At 48.4% G+C, this 16,309-nt stretch overlaps 1 protein-coding gene across 1 annotated transcript in view; it reads right to left on the reverse strand.

Moving 5' to 3' along the window:
• LOC120020114 (beta-1,4-galactosyltransferase 2-like) overlaps nt 1-12,255 on the reverse strand; it is a 142,963-nt gene extending 130,708 nt beyond the window's left edge. Inside the window, exon 1 of the mRNA XM_038963562.1 lies at nt 11,928-12,255. Coding sequence (XP_038819490.1) covers nt 11,928-12,255 — 328 coding nt within the window. The remainder of the gene's footprint in view (nt 1-11,927) is intronic.
• Nucleotides 12,256-16,309: the final 4,054 nt, after the last annotated feature.

Genomic DNA, 16,309 nt, shown 5'->3' on the forward strand with positions numbered 1-16,309 from the left:
TGAATTCTGAAAGGTTATCCAAGGATTGTTTCATAAGGATGTGGTTTTAGAGAGTGATATTGGTTCTTGTAGAATACGTTTCATATTGTTGTAGTGTTCTTAACTATGAAGTTGTTAATGTTCTTAGCTTTATCCTTTGAAAATAGACACGTAAAAATATTCTGGGGATGAGCATGCACATCTTCAATATGTACCCATTGTTCCTCTTTAGTGAATTTAACTATATGTCTCAAGTAAAAGCCTTGGGTGGCGGGTTGATACAATTCCAAGTCAGGAAGGTTAAAACCACCCTCAGACTTAGGAAGATGTAAAACGTTCCTTTTATCCCAGGATGGTAAGAGTAGTAAAGATACTCTATGTGGAGACCTTTGTTAAAATTTTGTAACCAATCCAATTGTCTGGCTTTCCCTTCTGTTGCTGTGGCTTGGTGAAAGAGAGACGACGAGAGAGTAAAACAATTCTGTAGCCTTGCAGATGACAATGTCATGCCTTTGTTTTGTCATGGATCATTTAGAGAGCAAGCGGTTCAACTAGTTAGGCCAGGCACATTTTAATGGTTTCCTGGGAGTGGAGGAGGAACGGAGGGGATGGAAGCTATTTTCAATCCCCCCAAGACACACAAAGGTAGAAGGTGGGAGGCTGGGGGGGTTGAGGGGTGGAAGGTAGAAGGTGGGAGGCTGGGGGGGTTGAGGGGTGGAAGGTAGCAGGTGGGAGGCTGGGGGGTTAAGGGGTGGAAGGTAGAAGGTGAGAGGCTGGGGGGTTAAGGGGTGGAAGGTAGAAGGTGAGAGGCTGGGGGGTTAAGGGGTGGAAGGTAGAAGGTGAGAGGCTGGGGAGTTAAGGGGTGGAAGGTAGAAGGTGAGAGGCTGGGGGGTTAAGGGGTGGAAGGTAGAAGGTGAGAGGCTGGGGGGTTAAGGGGTGGAAGGTAGCAGGTGGGAGGCTGGGGGGTTGAGGGGTGGAAGGTAGAAGGTGGGAGGCTGGGGGGTTAAGGGGTGGAAGGTAGAAGGTGGGAGGCTGGGGGGGTTAAGGGGTGGAAGGTAGAAGGTGAGAGGCTGGGGGGTTGAGGGGTGGAAGGTAGCAGGTGGAAGGCTGGGGGGGTTGAGGGGTGGAAGGTAGAAGGTGGGAGGCTGGGGGGTTAAGGGGTGGAAGGTAGAAGGTGAGAGGCTGGGGGGGTTGAGGGGTGGAAGGTAGCAGGTGGGAGGCTGGGGGGTTGAGGGGTGGAAGGTAGCAGGTGGGAGGCTGGGGGGTTGAGGGGTGGAAGGTAGAAGGTGGGAGGCTGGGGGGTTAAGGGGTGGAAGGTAGAAGGTGGGAGGCTGGGGGGGTTAAGGGGTGGAAGGTAGAAGGTGAGAGGCTGGGGGGTTGAGGGGTGGAAGGTAGCAGGTGGAAGGCTGGGGGGGTTGAGGGGTGGAAGGTAGAAGGTGGGAGGCTGGGGGGTTAAGGGGTGGAAGGTAGAAGGTGAGAGGCTGGGGGGGTTGAGGGGTGGAAGGTAGCAGGTGGGAGGCTGGGGGGTTACGGGGTAGAAGGTAGAAGGTGAGAGGCTGGGGGGGTTGAGGGGTGGAAGGTAGCAGGTGGGAGGCTGGGGGGTTACGGGGTAGAAGGTGAGAGGCTGGGGGGGTTGAGGGGTGGAAGGTAGCAGGTGGGAGGCTGGGGGGGTTGAGGGGTGGAAGGTAGAAGGTGGGAGGCTGGGGGGTTAAGGGGTGGAAGGTAGAAGGTAGGAGGCTGGGGGGTTAAGGGGTGGAAGGTAGAAGGTGGGAGGCTGGGGGGGTTACGGGGTGGAAGGTAGAAGGTGAGAGGCTGGGGGGGTTGAGGGGTGGAAGGTAGCAGGTGAGAGGCTGGGGGGGTTACGGGGTGGAAGGTAGAAGGTGGGAGGCTGGGGGGTTAAGGGGTGGAAGGTAGAAGGTAGGAGGCTGGGGGGTTAAGGGGTGGAAGGTAGAAGGTGAGAGGCTGGGGGGGTTAAGGGGTGGAAGGTAGAAGGTGAGAGGCTGGGGGGTTAAGGGGTGGAAGGTAGAAGGTGAGAGGCTGGGGGGTTAAGGGGTGGAAGGTAGCAGGTGGGAGGCTGGGGGGTAAAGGGGTGGAAGGTAGAAGGTGGGAGGCTGGGGGGTTAAGGGGTGGAAGGTAGAAGTTGGGAGGCTGGGGGGTTAAGGGGTGGAAGGTAGCAGGTGGGAGGCTGGGGGGTTGAGGGGTGGAAGGTAGAAGGTGGGAGGCTGGGGGGTTAAGGGGTGGAAGGTAGAAGGTGGGAGGCTGGGGGGGTTAAGGGGTGGAAGGTAGAAGGTGAGAGGCTGGGGGGTTGAGGGGTGGAAGGTAGCAGGTGGAAGGCTGGGGGGGTTGAGGGGTGGAAGGTAGAAGGTGGGAGGCTGGGGGGGTTAAGGGGTGGAAGGTAGAAGGTGAGAGGCTGGGGGGGTTGAGGGGTGGAAGGTAGCAGGTGGGAGGCTGGGGGGTTACGGGGTAGAAGGTAGAAGGTGAGAGGCTGGGGGGGTTGAGGGGTGGAAGGTAGCAGGTGGGAGGCTGGGGGGTTACGGGGTAGAAGGTGAGAGGCTGGGGGGGTTGAGGGGTGGAAGGTAGAAGGTGGGAGGCTGGGGGGTTAAGGGGTGGAAGGTAGAAGGTAGGAGGCTGGGGGGGTTGAGGGGTGGAAGGTAGCAGGTGGGAGGCTGGGGGGTTACGGGGTAGAAGGTAGAAGGTGAGAGGCTGGGGGGGTTGAGGGGTGGAAGGTAGCAGGTGGGAGGCTGGGGGGTTACGGGGTAGAAGGTGAGAGGCTGGGGGGGTTGAGGGGTGGAAGGTAGCAGGTGGGAGGCTGGGGGGGTTGAGGGGTGGAAGGTAGAAGGTGGGAGGCTGGGGGGTTAAGGGGTGGAAGGTAGAAGGTAGGAGGCTGGGGGGTTAAGGGGTGGAAGGTAGAAGGTGGGAGGCTGGGGGGGTTACGGGGTGGAAGGTAGAAGGTGAGAGGCTGGGGGGGTTGAGGGGTGGAAGGTAGCAGGTGAGAGGCTGGGGGGGTTACGGGGTGGAAGGTAGAAGGTGGGAGGCTGGGGGGTTAAGGGGTGGAAGGTAGAAGGTAGGAGGCTGGGGGGTTAAGGGGTGGAAGGTAGAAGGTGAGAGGCTGGGGGGGTTAAGGGGTGGAAGGTAGAAGGTGAGAGGCTGGGGGGTTAAGGGGTGGAAGGTAGAAGGTGAGAGGCTGGGGGGTTAAGGGGTGGAAGGTAGCAGGTGGGAGGCTGGGGGGTAAAGGGGTGGAAGGTAGAAGGTGGGAGGCTGGGGGGTTAAGGGGTGGAAGGTAGAAGTTGGGAGGCTGGGGGGTTAAGGGGTGGAAGGTAGCAGGTGGGAGGCTGGGGGGTTGAGGGGTGGAAGGTAGGAGGCTGGGGGGTTAAGGGGTGGAAGGTAGAAGGTGGGAGGCTGGGGGGGTTAAGGGGTGGAAGGTAGAAGGTGAGAGGCTGGGGGGTTGAGGGGTGGAAGGTAGCAGGTGGAAGGCTGGGGGGGTTGAGGGGTGGAAGGTAGAAGGTGGGAGGCTGGGGGGGTTAAGGGGTGGAAGGTAGAAGGTGAGAGGCTGGGGGGGTTGAGGGGTGGAAGGTAGCAGGTGGGAGGCTGGGGGGTTACGGGGTAGAAGGTAGAAGGTGAGAGGCTGGGGGGGTTGAGGGGTGGAAGGTAGCAGGTGGGAGGCTGGGGGGTTACGGGGTAGAAGGTGAGAGGCTGGGGGGGTTGAGGGGTGGAAGGTAGCAGGTGGGAGGCTGGGGGGGTTGAGGGGTGGAAGGTAGAAGGTGGGAGGCTGGGGGGTTAAGGGGTGGAAGGTAGAAGGTAGGAGGCTGGGGGGTTAAGGGGTGGAAGGTAGAAGGTGGGAGGCTGGGGGGTTACGGGGTGGAAGGTAGAAGGTGAGAGGCTGGGGGGGTTGAGGGGTGGAAGGTAGCAGGTGAGAGGCTGGGGGGGTTACGGGGTGGAAGGTAGAAGGTGGGAGGCTGGGGGGTTAAGGGGTGGAAGGTAGAAGGTAGGAGGCTGGGGGGTTAAGGGGTGGAAGGTAGAAGGTGAGAGGCTGGGGGGGTTAAGGGGTGGAAGGTAGAAGGTGAGAGGCTGGGGGGTTAAGGGGTGGAAGGTAGAAGGTGAGAGGCTGGGGGGTTAAGGGGTGGAAGGTAGCAGGTGGGAGGCTGGGGGGTTAAGGGGTGGAAGATAGAAGGTGGGAGGCTGGGGGGTTAAGGGGTGGAAGGTAGAAGTTGGGAGGCTGGGGGGTTAAGGGGTGGAAGGTAGAAGGTGAGAGGCTGGGGGGTTAAGGGGTGGAAGGTAGAAGGTGGGAGGCTGGGGGGTTAAGGGGTGGAAGGTAGAAGTTGGGAGGCTGGGGGGTTAAGGGGTGGAAGGTAGAAGGTGAGAGGCTGGGGGGGTTAAGGGGTGGAAGGTAGAAGGTGAGAGGCTGGGGGGTTAAGGGGTGGAAGGTAGAAGGTGGGAGGCTGGGGGGTTAAGGGGTGGAAGGTAGAAGTTGGGAGGCTGGGGGGTTAAGGGGTGGAAGGTAGAAGGTGAGAGGCTGGGGGGTTAAGGGGTGGAAGGTAGAAGGTGGGAGGTTAAGGGGTGGAAGGTAGAAGGTAGAAGGTGAGAGGCTGGGGGGGTTGAGGGGTGGAAGGTAGAAGGTGAGAGGCTGGGGGGTTAAGGGGTGGAAGGTAGAAGGTGGGAGGCTGGGGGGTGGAAGGTAGCAGGTGGGAGGCTGGGGGGTTAAGGGGTGGAAGGTAGCAGGTGGGAGGCTGGGGGGTTAAGGGGTGGAAGGTAGCAGGTGGGAGGCTGGGGGGTTAAGGGGTGGAAGGTAGAAGGTGGGAGGCTGGGGGGTTAAGGGGTGGAAGGTAGAAGGTGAGAGGCTGGGGGGGTTGAGGGGTGGAAGGCGAGAGGCTTGGGGCGTTGAGTGGTGGTGAGGGGTAGAGGTAGCAGGTGGGGAGGATGGGGGGATTAAGGGGAGGAAAGGAAGCAGGTGGGAGGCTGGGGGCTTAAGTGATGATGCTCAGCAGCTATTTATACCTTCCTTCCTTATTGAGAGAAGCCCTCTTCCTCAGAGCTACCCTGCCCTACCCCAGCCCCAGACAGGGAAACACATAAATAAATGCAAAACCCCAGTGTCACACCACCATTATTACGGGAAAAGACTCAAATTAAAACAGTGGGGGAAAAGAGGATGAAAGAGGCAGGAGAAGTTTGAGGATGAATAAGTAAAGAGAGTGTTCTCCTTTTCCTGTCTGAAGCGCAAAGGAGCAGTGCATACAGCAGAAAGTCACTTACCGTATACTGTACTTTACTGTGACGGGAGGTACCATCACTAATGGGTTCACTATAACCTATACTGAGAGCTTTAGTGGTGAATCTACTGTATGAGCGTATATATGCTGGATATGGTGCCATGCACTGAACCCCAAAGTAATGCAGTATGCCAACTTTTGGCCTGGAAGCTAAATTCAGATGTAAAGCCTTAAAGATTTGAAAACCACTACTGTGTAAGCACAGAAAAAGTCCATTATTTTATTTGGATTTGATGGAAGCAGGTAGACATTCTGGTACAACGGTGTCCTTTCTCAAAGCAGTGTAATAGCTTCGTTCAACTGACTTCCCAGTAGATATAGGCTATATGTCATCCCCAGACCTGGTAATTACTGTACGTGCTAAGCAAACAGCCATCCATAGCATCAACTTTACCCTCTCTCTCTCTGAGCTGTGCTCCTCCTTCAGAAAGCAACACTTCCACAGCAGTGTGATCCCACCAGGAGAAACCCGAATGAAAAGCCAGGGAAAAGGAGCTGTCTCCTCTGTTGGGGCGAAGTGAAGACCCAGCAGCATGCTACATTGAGGTTGGTCCAGCGCCCAGCGGCACTAAGACTGGTCTTAGTATTAGTACAGCAGGGAAGTATGACCTCTTTCTACACAGATCAGTGGTTCTGAGCTTCTGAAGACAGGAGGAGCAGACCAAGTTATTATGACAATAACCTCAGCACAAAGGCTCATTGAGGATACTGTAGGTGTGTGTTCAAGTTCAGTTTTTAACCTAAAGTAGACAACTCACTCTTTCCCATCTATTCCAAACCATGGCAACATATGAGTTAAGGGGTTTTGACGGCGTTATCGAGAAAAAGAGAAATTAATCAACCTATGGGTTGGACACCAACCCTAACATGGGCTAAACAACACCAGCACTGCACTGAGTGGGTACTATTACAGCATTCATAAAACACTGCTCTCTCTATAACTCTGTGGTCCAAATATTCCAATATACTGCCACCATGACAGATATTTCCTTCCTCATGGAGAAAAGACGTTTGCCATTACAATTTCTTAATTTGGTTGTTAGGGGTTGTGGAGATTACAGACCCGTATTGACAGCTGACTTACTGCCATTAATTCCTCCTCGCCCACAAGAGAGAGAAATAAGAGTGTGAGAGACAGGGAGAGGGAGATGGAGGAAGAGAAAGCTGAGTTGTGGTAGGGGATGGGCGTCCATTCCAATACAAGTAGCACCTGTCAGCTGGGTTGGGAGGCTGGAGTCTCCCATATCTCCCCTGACCAAGGCCTCCTCTCCCTGGGGCCTCCATCCATCCCTCTACACTCAACCACCATCTATCTATATGCACCAGGCTGTGACTAAAACAGAGGTATTCTGCACCCAGGCACCTACTCCACTGAGAGGAGAGGCAGGGAGGCAGCTAGCTACCTGGGCTGGCCATGATGCACAACACCATGCAGCCTCCTCTCACTCCATGCTAGGGAAAGAGCAGGCAGTCACAACATTATATCAAATCTAATTCAATAGAAATAGTCAAATTAGAGGGCTGGTAATACAATGCCTGATGTACCCTATGAATAGTTGATTCAAATGAATCTGGCTAATGAACCCTTATTCTGATTTGGGAAATTGGTTGACGACAACATATTCTTTCTCCATCCAAAAATGTAGGCTATCAACTGGACTTGTAGAGATAAACATATTTATTGATTTGAAATGGTTGGTTCAATTACCATAATTTGCATAAACAGTAATCATTTCTGTATTCAGGCCCAAACTATAGATCCATGATACTTGGTCAACAGAAGCATCCGGTATCAAAGTGTGAGAACACTTTCCGAATATGCTGAGCTCAGCAAGAACACAGTTCAGCCACAACTTGATAAGACAATCATCTTGTTCATTTTTTCCACTTTGAGCCTGTCATAGTGGGGTCATTAAAACAAACCATCCAGAAAACAGTAGATAAGATACTTAAGCCTAACTACTGCAGTTTCTCCAGGCACACATTTCTGTAGGAAAGTGATCATCTGAGAGAAGCTGAGGTAAACCGACAAGAACAACACAGCTCGATGCTTGCATCTATCCAGCTGGACATAACATGAGGTAAGGAAGGAAAGTCAACGTTGGAGCTCTCTTCTTTGCAATGACATACATATGGATTGCGGTTAAGCCCATGCTTTGTAACAGGCTTTAGAGCAAGTCCATCAACCACTCATTGAGGTCGGGTGGGAGGGGGTGTGTGCGTGCTTACGGGGATGTTTGCGGAGTGAATGGCAACCCCTCAGAAGTGCTGATGTGGCTCCCAAAGACATCCCAGTTAACAACCGAAAACTCAGTGGAAACCTCAACCCAAATAAATAATAGGGAAGAGCATGCATAGGAGTGGAAGGTCATGAGATAAAGAGTTGGTTCCCCACAACTCCCTCTCCAGCTCTACTTAAAACTCATTAGCAGGAGCTGCGTGGCAAAGGCCTGGTGCTCACATGCATATATGATTGCATAATGAACAGGAAAGGCCTCACAATGACATTGTCGTGAATATGAAGGAATTATTCCTAAGGTAACTGGTATTGCAATAGCTTTAAATGAAGTATGCTGGAAGCCTGAAAGCATAGGAATAACTCAAACGCCACACAACTATATCTTAGTTGACTGTGTTTTCCTGTATTTTAAAGAATACTGTTGTGTTTGTCAGTTATACTTTGATTTGGACTACAGGTGTTTCTTTAGATTAAATATTACAGGGGAGAGTGCTGATATGAAATCCATTGTATGTTTCACCCGGGCGGGACAGAAAATCCTACAGAAACACTAGCTTTTACAGTAATTGGAGTAAACATTCCATCCACCACGTTTTAGAATGGAAAGTGGTTGCCAGAGAGAGTCTGCTGCTCGAAGACATGCAGGTCTCTATTCCTCTATTTTCAGATTACTACACACTATACTAATTAGAGTAATTAACTGTTACCAAATCCACTTTTTCAGATTGAATAATGATTATGAGCTGTAATTAGTTTGCTGGCCTGGTTAAAGCCACAGTAGGACAATGTAAAAAGTATGACTATCACAGACCCAGGTTCGATCCCAGGCTGTGTCACAGTCGGCCGTGACCGGGAGACCAATAAGGCGGCGCACAATTGGCCCAGAGTCATCCGGGTTAGGGGAGGGTTTGGCCGGCCGGGATTTACTTGTCCCATCGTGTTCTAGCGACTCCTTGTGGCGGGCCGGGAGCCTGCAAGCTGACCTCCGTCGCCAGCTGGATGGTGTTTCCTGACACATTGGTGCGGCTGGCTTCCGGGTTAAGCAAGCAGTGTATCAAGAAGCAGTGCATCTTGGCAGGGTCATGTTTCGGAGGACGTATGGCTCTCGACCTTCGCCTCTTCTGAGTTGCAGGGATGGGACAAGACTGTAACTACCAATTGGAGAGAAAATGGGGTAAAAGTACAAAGAAATTAAACACATAAATACAAAATTAAACATGACTATCGCCCTGTAGCACTCACATCTGTAGCCATGAAATTCTTTGAAAGGCTGGTCATGGCTCACATCAACAACGTCATCCCAGAAACCCTGGATCCACTCCAATTCGCATACCGCCCCAACAGATCCACAGATGACACAATCACTATTGCACTCCACACTGCCCTTTCCCACCTGGACAAAAGGAACACCTACGTGAGAATTAGGGCTGACCCCATTTAGTCGACTGGTCAATTGTTTGGTCGATAGTTTGTTGGTTGACCAAGATTTCTTTAGTCGATCAGTAGCAAAAATAAATAAAAAATTCATGGTGTACAAGAAACCTGTCTGATTCGCGCCTGTCTGAGTGGACTAATCCATTATGGAGGCTGTGGGGATGGCACAGTCCATCAGTCTGTGCTACTGAAATTATATATGGTTATATTATGTAAGAACAATGGTGCAACACTAAAAAAAATAATATGACTTTATAACAAATGCATTATCTCCCGCGTTGGATAGTGGTTGCTGTCCGGGGTTCTGAAACACATCAGTGCGCTGTTGAATTGGCACCTTTTCCTAGACCATGTTGCTATGTGCACATTAGCAAAGTTATCCAGCATATTGGTGTTCTGAACAATGGAGGAGGAGGAGGCAGCAGCCCTTGCCTTAATTGACAAAGAAAAGTGAGGAGAGAAGGAATTCCAACTTAATTAGGTCTATAATCAATAGCCTAAGTGTTAAATGAGCCTGTCTTTATAAATCATCCATGTACAGTACATGTATACTGTATCTACAGAAATACGACAGATCCTGCTTCTGTTGCCTGTTTGAGTGTTTGTTTAATAGCCTACTGGTTCCATGAGCACCAAGCCTCACGCAAACACAACATGTCGAATAAACAATTTCCCAAATTCAACTGTTTTTAATCTTTGCTTTGCTGTAATAAAGGCTTTACACTCTTTTTTTCATTAGAACAGCCTCTCTGGTATTATTTATAATTAATTTAGTGTTGTTTACACTGTTCCAAATTGTCTGAAAAACAATATTTATAATAATAATAATAATAACAACACTGTTCCCCGGGCGCCAAAGTCGTGGATGTAGATTATGGCAGGCCCACGCACCTCTCTGATTCAGAAGGGTTGGGTTAAATGCGGAAGACACATTTCAGTTGAATGCATTCAGTTGTACAACTGACTAGGTATCCCCCCTTTCCCTTCCCTTAGTAACAACAACCCTCCTTTTTCTTGATCTCCTTCTTATTGTTATTATTACTATTATTATTATGATCATCATTATAATAATAAGTTTGATGATCATAATAATAAGTCATGTAATTATCATTAGTAGGCTTAGTACAGCAGCCTTGGGTCCCGTGTGGCTCAATTCGTAGAGCATGGCGCTTGCAAAGCCAGAGTTGTGGGTTTGAGTCCCATTGGGGAGCATTCTGAAAATGTATGAAAAATGTATGCAATCACTACTGTAAATCGCTCTGTACTAATGACTAAAATGTAAATGTTGTATAACCACTATCGAACTGTAGGCCTAAGAGCAGTTCTTCGGACTCCCTCTAGTCATTTGAGTGTCTTAATTATTTAATTAAAGCATCAGACAAGCTCAGTGCATATAGTCGATTTGAGTAATAGGACAGACAACTTTTTTTTTTGTCGGGGACAGCCCTAGTGAGAATGCTGTTCATTGACTACAGCTCAGCGTTTAACACCATAGTGCCCTCCAAGCTCATCACTAAGCTAAGGACCGTGGGACTGAACACCTCCCTATGCAACTGGATCCCTCAACACAGGGGCCCTTCAGGGGTGCGTGCTTAGTCCCATCGTGTACTCCCTGTTCACGCACGACTCCAACACCATCCTTAAGTTTGCCAATGACATGGCGGTAGTAGGCCTGATCACAGACGACAATGAGACAGCCTATAGGGAGGAGGTCAGAGACACAACAACCTCTCCCTCAACGTGAGCAAGACAAAGGAGCTGATCGCGGACTACAGGAAAAAGAGGGCCGAGCACGCCCCCATTCACATCAACAGGGCTGTAGTGGAGCGGGTCGAGAGCTTCACAGTCTTGAAAAGGGCACGATAACGCGTATTCCCCTTCAGGAGGCTGAAAAGATTTGGCGTGGGACCTCAGATCCTCAAAAAGTTATACAGCTGCACCATCGAGAGCATCCTGACTGGTTGCATCACCGCTTGGTTTAATAAGTTCTCGGAATCAGACTGCAAGGCTCAACAGAGGATAGTGCGTACGGCCCAGTACATCACTGGGGCCGAGCTTCCTTCCATCCAGGACCTCTATACCAGGCGTTGTCAGAGATAAGGCCCGAAAATTGTCAGACTCCAGCCACCCAAGTCATAGACTATTCTCTCTGCTACTGCACGGCAAGCGGTACCGGAGTGCCAAGTCTGGGACCAAAAGGCTCCTGAACAGAATCTACCCCCAACCCATAACACTGCTGAACAGTTAATCATTTGGCTACCTGAACTATTTGCATTGGCCCCCTTAATTTATTTTGATTTAATACCATTTTTTCACTGACTCTTGCATAGGCTCGATGTACACTCACTGGACTCTAACTACACACTCACACATACTACACTGACATTTCAACACACACACATGCATTTTGACGCCACACACACACATAAACATACATTCACATTCCTTCCCACTCTTCACATACGCTGCTGCTAACTCTATGTTTATTATCTATGCATAGTCACTTTACCCCTACCTACATGCACGTATTACCTCAATTACCTCGACTAACCCGTACCCCTGCACATTGACTCTGTACCGGTACCTCCTGTATATAGCCTCGTTATTGTTCTTTTGTGTTACTATTTTTCCTTTAGAAAATGTTTCTTACTTTATTTAAACTCTGCATTGTTGGTTAAGGGTTCGCAAGTAAGCATTTCACGGTAAGGTTTTGTTGTATGCGGCACGATACAAATACCATTGTATTATATTTGATACTGGTACCGCGTGTATACATCCAAGTTATCGTTACTCATTGTGTATTTATTATTACTTCTATTATTTCTCCATTTCTTTCTCTCTGCATTGTAAGTTAGTAAGAACTTCACTGTTAGTCTACACCTGTTGTTTATGAAGCATTTAACAAATCAAATTTGAATTGATTTGAGTATGGTTTGGGTCGGCACCCGAATGTGAAAAACGTACTACTTCATTAGTCATTAGTGCAAAGGGGGATCATCACCTACCCAGACCAGGGGGTATCTCCGGGCATGGTGGTATAGGTTTGGCAGTTGGTGGTGTGTGGTTTCCCTCAGGTCGTACGCTGGGCAGCAGCTGGTCTGCGGTGGCCAGGTAGCTGGCGAAGGTGGCGTTGGGCCGGCTGAGGTTGTAGTAGTAGTGGTGTCCGTTGCGGCTGGAGTTGCGGCCGTTGTTGAAGCGGCTGAAGATCTGATCGAAGCGCTGGCTGTAGACGTCGAAGTAGAGGATCATCATGATGACAAAGTGCACCATGCAGAGCAGCAGGACAGCCTTGCAGATGCGCTCTAGGGTCCGGCCTAACATCAGCCGAGTCATGGTTGAGCCTGCCGCCCCTGCCGCACAGTCTAGGGCATCCGCTCGGTTGGTCACTCCCCTGGGCCTGGGCTGGCCTGGACAAATGCTGCACGCTGCCTCACTCTATCACCTGTGGGAGGGCCAGGGAACAACATTACATTATGTTCACACTAAATTGATATTTTGTTGCCATTTAAGTAAATTAGGCCCAACACAGGAAATGAGAAGCAAATCACAGTATCTGTATATGTCATGTACATGTTTCCAAGAAAATAAACATCAAGGAATAAAACAAAAGCAACCTACTCCACCCAACAACATGATTTGAAAAACATTTATAATAAAATGGCTTGACTGGACTCTCCGTTCTCTCCCCTGGTAGGATCACAGGTGGAAACATCATGGGGAAAGCACCAGATATCAAAGATAACCTAGCAGATAGATAGATTACCCAGGTGCAATGTGGTGGGAGGGCGGTGGGATGGAACGCCACTGTCAATGTCAGACTCAACTCTATCTCACCAGGCTGGGTCTCACTCATTGATTTTCTCACAGACAAGCACACAAAAACAATACAGTGTGTTTGATGAGGGTTTTTTAGATGGCGTATAGACGTAGGATCTTAATTTGATCACCCTGTTGTTGCAGGAAATGTCCTGCACAGCAGGAAAGCAAACTTGTTGTGTAATCGAGGTTTAAAAATGCTTCTAAAGTTAATTTCCACTTGCCCTAATTTCCATTTGCCCCAACTAAAAACGTATCAACAAAAATGTTAATTAATTAAAATCCACACAATAATTCACATTTCCTGTTGCTGCAGGATTATTTTCCTGCTGCGAGAAACTGGTCAAATTAAGGTAGCCTACCTGTTAGGTCAGTAACTAAAAGGTCGCTAGTTCGAATTACCCAGCCAACAAGGTGAAAAATCTGCCAATGTGTCCTTCAGGGCAAGGCACTAAACCTAATTGCTCCAGGGTCGCCATTGATAATGGCTGACCCTGGCCGTGACCCCTCTCTCCGAAGGTGTCTCAGGGGAAGTTGGGATATGCAAAAAAATACATTTCCATTTTACACATACGTATAATACACACTTGTGCATGTGTAAAACAGATCAAATCTAAGCACCCACCAAATTATGAATTATTTGACTGACCTGTGTAGTTCTAAGTTCTGTGGTAAACTGACTTGACGAAGAGCCTCTGTATTTCAATTTGAATGGCAAATGCTGTTTCAAAGTACAATTTTCTACATGCAATAGTCCAGTACTAATACTAAAATATTAATTAGAAAGAGACTGACCTCATGGAGGACAAGGCTAGTTGGTGAAAGCTTTAGATGCCTTTTCAGCTCTACATTAATACTCAATTATGACAGATGCTGCACCACACTGTTAACCAGCATGACGTCAAAAACAGATTATAAACTGGGTGGTTCGAGCCGTGAATGCTGATTGGCTGACAGCCGTGGCATATCATACCGTAAACCACGGGTATGACAAAACATGTATTTTTACTGCTCTAATTATGTTGGTAACCAGTCTATAATAGCAATAAGGCACCCCAGGGGGTTGTGGTATATGGCCATTATACCACGGCTAAGGGTTGTATCCAGGCACTCTGCGTTGTGTCTTGCTTAAGAACAGCACTTAGCCGTGGTATATTGGCAATATACCACACCCCCTCAGGCCTTATTGCTTAATTCGCCTTTTGAAAGCCCACACACCAGTTTATCAGTTTGCTCACTAACATTAAAGACAAGCCAACATAATTGAAGTCTAACATGAAAAAATGTACACAGTGGCCTGTATGTGCAGTGCAAACCAGGCCTTAGCATTGGAGAATATCAACATGGGACCAAGATGCTTGTTTAGAAACGGCTGGTGTCTAGTGAATATTTAATTCCATATTGGACACTAAATCCCTTGGACACTAAACTTATCCCTTGGACACTAAATGGATGCTGAGAACTCTTTTAGATTAAACCGACACACCAATAAAGTAAAGTCCTGGAAATATGGTGGCAATAAATGTGTACAGCATGTATGTTCAAGTTTTAATAGTGTGCTGGCTCTTGATGTGGCGCCCAGTTAATCTGTCGGTGCATAATTCATTATGGGCTAGTTAGTCTCAGTGTCAGCTATATTAAGACTAAACTAAGCCATAAAAAACACAATGATAATGGCCAGTATAAGTTGTATACCACTTTATTGGCATCGGCATATTTGGCAGCGTATTTTCAATCCCTCTCATTTTTGTTTGTGGTGTCACCTCCGCTCTGCATACATTACTGTAATCAGTCACAGCTGTCTTAGGCCTATACAGTAATGTTACAATGGATGTGTTTCAACTTTAGAACAGGGGTGGTTGATTTTGCTATTTTTTTGAAATTATTATTTTGACTTAAAAAAACACTACAGGCCACAGTTGAACGTCTAAAACTGTATAGAAAGTATGTAGAAATGATAATGGTCCTATATATTTTTAAATAACTGCCCTTTATCTGGCCCGCAAATTGATTTTGTTGAACAAATCAGTCAAAAGAAAATCTGTGCAGCCCTACGTTGAACCCTTCATGGATGTGGAATTTCCCAATGTGGCCCTCGAGCCCAAAATTTTGCCCAACCCTGCTTTAGAACAAGCCTTAACAAAGAGCAGTAGCCCCAAATCAACTGATTTGCCAATATTAGGTGAGTCATCACTTGCAGAGTTTCTTGCGATCCAACGCAAACCAAGGATTTGTGGCTGACTTCTTAGTAAAGAGACATATAGATTAACAATACTCAGTGGTGACAATGTTTTATGTAACATTACATAATGATTTAAAGCAAAGGCAAATCCTGAGCAGCAGAGAGATGGTTAAGTAGTAGATATTTAGAGTATAGCCTTTAAGCAGTAGCAATTCACTGTTTAATCGTTTTTGTCAACACAGCTGGGGAAATGCTGATGCAGAAAGAAGAACTAATAGATGAGTGACTATGTTCTTTCTGTCTTTATATTATTTTTCAAATGGTAATGACAGGTTGTCAGAGAGAAATGTGTTACAGCATCCCTGCTGTGATGGAGATCTCCAAACGCTGCGTTTTAAAGGGGAAACACCTGGGTAGGACCCTAGCCTAGCACTAGCTTCTCTTTGCTCTACTCTAAGGCCACGGGCCCTAGTGCAACCCACCAACCAGCCCTCATGGCCTCATCAAATATGCATTAGACATGCTACACTTAATAACATTGGGCAAAACAGTAGCCTTCGAGCATTTCTTGCTTGACACCTCAATAACATGCAAACCATGCAGTGCTAGTGTGTTTTACCAAATGTATAAATCTGTCTAACAATCAATCTAAAACTTAGGCTAATCATTCAAAAAAAGCTTTAACGTTGTGTCATATGCCAGTTTCCAACAAACAAGTCCCCATGCATTTATGCATTGTCTTGACTGTATGCTTAGGGTCGTTGTCCTGTTGGAAGGTGAACCTTCGTTTCAGTCTAAGGTCCTGAGCGCTCTGGAGCAGGTTTTCATCAAGGATCTTTGCTCTGTTCATCTTTGCCTCTATCCTGACTAGCTTCCCAGTCCCTGCTGCTGAAAAACATCCCCACAGCATGATGCTACCACCACCACCATGCTTCACCGTAAGGATGGTGCCAGGTGTGACATTTGGCATTCAGGCCAAAGTGTTTAATCTTGGTTTCATCAGACCAGATAATCTTGTTTCTCATGGTCTGAGAGTCTTTAGGTGCATTTTGTCTCCAAGCAGGCTGTCATGTGTGTTTTACTGAGGAGAGGCTTCCGTCTTGGCCACTCTACCATAAAAGCCTGATTGGTGGAGTGCTGCAGAGACGGTTGTCCTTCTGGAAGGTTCTCCCATCTCAACAAAGGCACTCTGGAGCTCTTTCAGTATCACCATCAGGTTCTGGAGGTGACACTGACCAAGGCCCTTCGCCCCTGATTGCTCAGTTTGGCCGGGTGGCCAGTTCTAGGAAGCGTCTTGGTGGTTCCAAAACGTCCTGCATTTAAGAATGTTGGAGGCCACTGTGTTCTTGGGGACCTTCAATGCTGCAAAAATGTTTAGGTACCCTTACC

Source organism: Salvelinus namaycush, chromosome 25 (genome assembly GCF_016432855.1).
Source record: "Salvelinus namaycush isolate Seneca chromosome 25, SaNama_1.0, whole genome shotgun sequence".
In the NCBI taxonomy this organism is placed as follows: Eukaryota; Metazoa; Chordata; class Actinopteri; order Salmoniformes; family Salmonidae; genus Salvelinus; species Salvelinus namaycush.